This window comes from Euphorbia lathyris, chromosome 9, assembly GCF_963576675.1.
Source record: "Euphorbia lathyris chromosome 9, ddEupLath1.1, whole genome shotgun sequence".
NCBI lineage: Eukaryota > Viridiplantae > Streptophyta > Magnoliopsida > Malpighiales > Euphorbiaceae > Euphorbia > Euphorbia lathyris.
This window is the reverse complement of record NC_088918.1, coordinates 436,653-441,251: the sequence shown is the minus strand read 5'-3', so window position 1 is coordinate 441,251 and position 4,599 is coordinate 436,653. Positions and strand designations below refer to the sequence as shown.

The following is a 4,599-nucleotide window of genomic DNA, read 5'->3' as shown; positions in this document are numbered from 1 at the left end:
TGTACTTATCCCACCTCTTTGTACTACCCTCTTTTGGGCATAGGATTTGAGGGATAATAAGCTTATCCCTCACATCTCTCACGTTTCTATCTCCCAAACAAACACGAGATAACTTATCTCGTGTTTTTTTTTATACATATCCCATCTCCTATATTCCTCCTAGACCTGCTCAAAAGCCCACTGGTCCGCCCAGCCCGTCCAAGCCTGCTCTTCAAAGACTGGGCTTGGACATATATGTTTCATAATAGGTCCGGCCCGGCCCAAGCCCGCTTAGGCCCACACATAGAGTAGGTTGGGCTTGGATTTGTCTCAAAACCCAGGTCCAACCCAGCCCGAAATTTTAATAATAATTTTAATTTAATAACTTTTATAGTTTAACAAACTTTATATTCCAAAAATAAAAAATTTAAATTTCTTAAACATAAAAATTTCCAAACCATATATTTTTTAGAATTGGTGAACATGTACATATTTTTGTTACTACTTTATTTATTACCATCAAAAAATTATTTTTTATTATTTAGGATTGCATTAATTGATTTTCATTGAAATAATTCTCTAAAATTTAGTTTATTGTATTTTATTATTTATATTTATAGTATAATTTTTTAGTTTAATTTTAATTTTTAAAAAATACAAAGATATTAGTTGGGCCGGGCCGGATTGGGCTTGGGAATTAGTTTTTTTTAGCTTGGCCCAGCCCGATCCGAGCCCGATATAAATATAGTGCGGGCTTGGTTGGGCTTGGACAAAGTAATTATGTCATCATTCTGGTTATGCCCGGTCTAAGCCCAGCCCGGTCCAACCCATGAATAGGTCTTCCTAACAAACAGCCCGCAAAGGTTTTTGGACTGGGTTTGGTTTATTGTTTTTAACACAAATCCGAAAATAACACGATACAAACATGACTCGAATACTATAATTGGCGGGTCTACTTTTAACACAATCTCATCCTCTCCAAAGTTGCCCAGCCCAGCCCACGCTAAAAAAGAAAGAAAAAGAAGTCTCTCTTTCTCGCTCCATTCTGGGAAGATTCTGTGCACATTGTACTTTCTCATCTCGCCTCAAAGACTTTCATTCGCGTCGATCAAATTTCAAAAACCATGGCTTCCGCAATTGATGAAGGTACTATTTTCTCCTGTCTAGATCGGTTTCCTGATTGCTTCTCATAACTTGATTCTTGTTTTCTAAACTGAATCTAGTGAAGTAGCTTTAGTTACTAAAATACTGGTAGCAATTCTAGCTAAGATACGTTTCTGATAACGATTAGGTTAATTTTACTTAGTCCTAATACTGTTTGTTTTGTTTTTTTGGGGGAAAATGATATCGGAAAGATTGAGTAACAAGATTTTCTAGGAGAAAGAGGGAGCTCAATAAAATAGATTTTGTTATGAATCTAGCAAAGAATCTATAATTCTGCCATCTAATTTCTAAGGAATTCAAAATTAGCATGAAGAACCTTTTGCTTAATTATCTATGTGATGAATAGTTTGATTGCTCACTGATGTAGGCGGGGAGATGGACATAGAGAAGGGAATAATCACTCCACAGCTGAGCCAAAGAGGTTTGTGGGCTTATATGAACAAGGTTATTGCCCTGAAGCTGACCATTTAAGCCCACAAACCTCTTGTTGGTATCCCTCTGTACTTTCCAACAACATGTGATCTAATTCTCAGGTCACTTTTAGTTATTTGGCCATGCATTCCTCTTGTAATAAGGATATGGTTATTCCATGTCAATGCCCCTACTCTTGATCTGTTACCAACTTGTAAATTTCTTAGCTGCAAAACCAAAACTAAACATGTATCCGTGTAGTATATATATTCTTTTTTGTGCAAATATATCCATATGGATTTAGTCAATTCTATTTTCTGATCATTTTCTTAATCCCCATTTACAGGTAACACAATAGTGGTTATGGGTGTTAGTGGTTGTGGAAAATCGTAAGTTTTTATTATAGCATCTGATTTGTTTGTTGACCTTCTTATGAATTTGTTATTTTCCTCTAAAAAGAAAATGGCTTCTTAATGTCATAGTTTCTTAGTAAATTTGCTCTTTTGGTATTTCTGACCACAACTTCTTGCTTAATGATCTTGAGATGTTAAAAGCCCCCATGAATTATAGTCATATTTGATATATTATTCATAAAATCTCCTGATTCATCAAATTCATGCTTCAATTTATAATATTAATTAAAATTCTTTCATGAACCCTAACTTATGCACCAATGCCTCAACAGCACAATAGGTGAAATGCTGGCCAAAGTTTTGGGCTGTGCTTTTCTAGATGCCGATGATTTCCACTCGCAATCTAACAAAGGTGTGGAAATATGCTCTGTCTTTTTGAGAAGTTGATTAATGTAATTATTTGAATTTCTAAAATTTTTATATAACAAACAGAAAAGATGCGGAATGGCATTCCTTTGTCAGAGGAAGACCGAATTCCATGGCTGGAAAGTCTAAAGGATGGTTTAAGGGAGAGCATGATTGGTGGAAAAACTGTAGTCCTTGGGTGTTCTTCTTTGCAGAAAGGATACCGAGAAATTCTGCGATCAGCTGATCCAATTTATGAAATTGGAAGCTATATGGGTGCAGTTAAGTTTGTACTGCTGGATGCCAAAGCTGAGGTACTTGCAGAACGATTAAGTAAAAGAGCCGCAGAAGGGAGTCATTTCATGCCAGCCTCTCTTTTGCAATCACAACTGGAGTTGCTACAGATAGATGACTGTGAAAGAATAATTAAAGTTGATGCCACTTTAAGTCCTCAAGCAATTGTAAATATCATTATAAAAAAGTATTGACGTTATTATTAGGATTATGAAGAAGAGGTTGTAATTATTTGAACTGATTAATATATTTCCTTTTGTCAGTTTGTTGGGGATTCAGATTTTTAGATTTCTGGTGGTGAAGTAATATAATTTTTTTTTTATAAAGTTAAAAAGAAGTTGAAGCAAAGCAAAGCAAAGCATGCAAATTCGGTTCTTTATCAACATGCATCTCATTGCAACCTTTCTCCCAAAAACAATGGAAATCTCATCAACATCAGAGTATTCAAAAGGTAATTAATCCACCTCATTGAATTTCGTCCTCAATTATTACACATGGCAAACTACTGAGAGCCGAAAGTATTGGGCTTATGGAGACTAATATAATAGGCCCAACTGAAGCGATGGGCCCAACTGCATCATGTGAGGGCAAAATTTATCATAGGGCAGCAAATCATCATACTTATCCTGAAGCAGATGAGATAACATTAATCTTTTGCTTTTGCAATTTCATAAAAAAAATGATGGAAATAAAACATGGCTCTTATTTCTAAGAGTTGATATTGCAGATTCTGTCTAAGAAAGGAGTTGTAGTACTTCCTGGCACATATGTTAATATTGGAGGTGTGACAACTACTTGGAGTGTGTTCAGGTAAATATATTAGCAACAGAAAGGATACTTATATTGCAACACTTTTAACTCTTTCATTCATAGGAGATTAGCCCATATGATTGAGGGCTTGCTCATCTGAACTGCAAATCTTTTTTTTCGTTTACCTCTCAAAAATTGTTAGCATGGTTGTTTGTACATCTTCTTCCATGTTTTCTACTATTACTCTTCTCAATTTTTGCGTATTCTCTTGAGCTTCATAAATCTATAGTTTATACTAAATTGATTTTTATAATGAGAGGTATTTAGTGACTACTAGATTGAAAGATTTGATGAGTTAGACATGTATAATTTTCCATCTTTTTCTCTGTCATTTATAGACTCGTGAAGAAACCTTATTTACAGTGAGCATTTCCCTATATTGTGTGGCGAGATGAATTTTAGTTGCAATGACAACTTTCACAGAAGAGCAAACTAATGATTGTCAAGTAGCTTTTTGCAAACAAGAAAGGTAATTGACTTGATCCATTTTTGTTCTCTATTTACTTTTTTTTGCATATTGGTCTAATATTGTACCATTTGAAAATTATGTATAATTTGATCATATTTACAATCCATCAATGACGAAATATAACCATGTTGCTCCTTCTAAAGCCTATTGAAGGTTATAGAGTTCAAGGTTTCCTTAATTCTATTGCTTTTGATTCATATGATGGGACCAACATGGAATTGCAATTTATTCTTGAATCATTATGGTAGTAGTGAGGCCATATGATTTCGTTGATCCATTGTGGTGTTAAAATATTAAAATTCCTAATAATTTGTGGGTTGTTTTTTGTGTTAATAGTAGCAAAAAAAAAGATACATGAATCATGATGTTGATTCTTTTCACATGATATACAGGTAATATATTTTTAATCTAATATTATTGGATTTTAAGTTTGTCTTTAATTTTCTTCATGTCAATTTCCACGGGTTTTTCATTTGTTTAGACAGCAGAATCCAATTGTTGAACTGAAGAGAAAAAGACAACTAGTTGCAAATGAAACATATGAATAGCCTCACCAGCATCTTAAAAAGTATATAAATTGAAAGAGAGTAACCATATGCGAGAACGTCTCACCTCACGGAACATTGAAAATGGGATTCCGAAGAAAGAATAATGTGTGTTTACAGTTCAGTCCTTTATTATTTTCTATTACATGTTTGATATATTGTTCAATAG

The 4,599-nt window shown here is 34.1% G+C and overlaps 1 protein-coding gene and 1 long non-coding RNA gene across 3 annotated transcripts; both read left to right on the top strand.

Annotated features, from left to right (window-relative positions):
• The first annotated feature begins 976 nt into the window (after positions 1-976).
• Positions 977-2,868, top strand: LOC136206326 (gluconokinase-like). Of its 2 annotated transcripts, XM_065997347.1 has the most exons (5): positions 1,013-1,125; positions 1,511-1,676; positions 1,901-1,943; positions 2,240-2,319; positions 2,400-2,868. In XM_065997347.1, the coding sequence occupies exons 3-5, from the start codon at positions 1,918-1,920 to the stop codon at positions 2,798-2,800; spliced, it is 507 nt and encodes a 168-aa protein (XP_065853419.1). In that variant the 5' UTR covers positions 1,013-1,125; positions 1,511-1,676; positions 1,901-1,917; the 3' UTR covers positions 2,801-2,868. The 2 variants fall into 2 exon arrangements, with proteins under 2 accessions (XP_065853418.1, XP_065853419.1); XM_065997346.1 differs by lacking the exon at positions 1,511-1,676 and having other exon boundaries at positions 977-1,125.
• Positions 2,869-3,299: 431 nt separating this feature from the next.
• LOC136206327 (uncharacterized) lies at positions 3,300-4,364 on the top strand. Its single transcript, XR_010676248.1, has 3 exons — positions 3,300-3,416; positions 3,755-3,885; positions 4,222-4,364. It is a non-coding gene; the product is annotated as an uncharacterized lncRNA (long non-coding RNA).
• Positions 4,365-4,599: the final 235 nt, after the last annotated feature.

Excerpts from the sequence above, each read along its gene's own strand:
- LOC136206326 (XM_065997346.1), top strand. The coding sequence starts at position 1,104 with ATGGCTTCCGCAATTGATGAAG. Across the intron at positions 1,126-1,900 it reads GGCTTCCGCAATTGATGAAG|GTAACACAATAGTGGTTATG; the intron begins GTACTATTTTCT and ends CCCCATTTACAG. Across the intron at positions 2,320-2,399 it reads CCACTCGCAATCTAACAAAG|AAAAGATGCGGAATGGCATT; the intron begins GTGTGGAAATAT and ends TATAACAAACAG.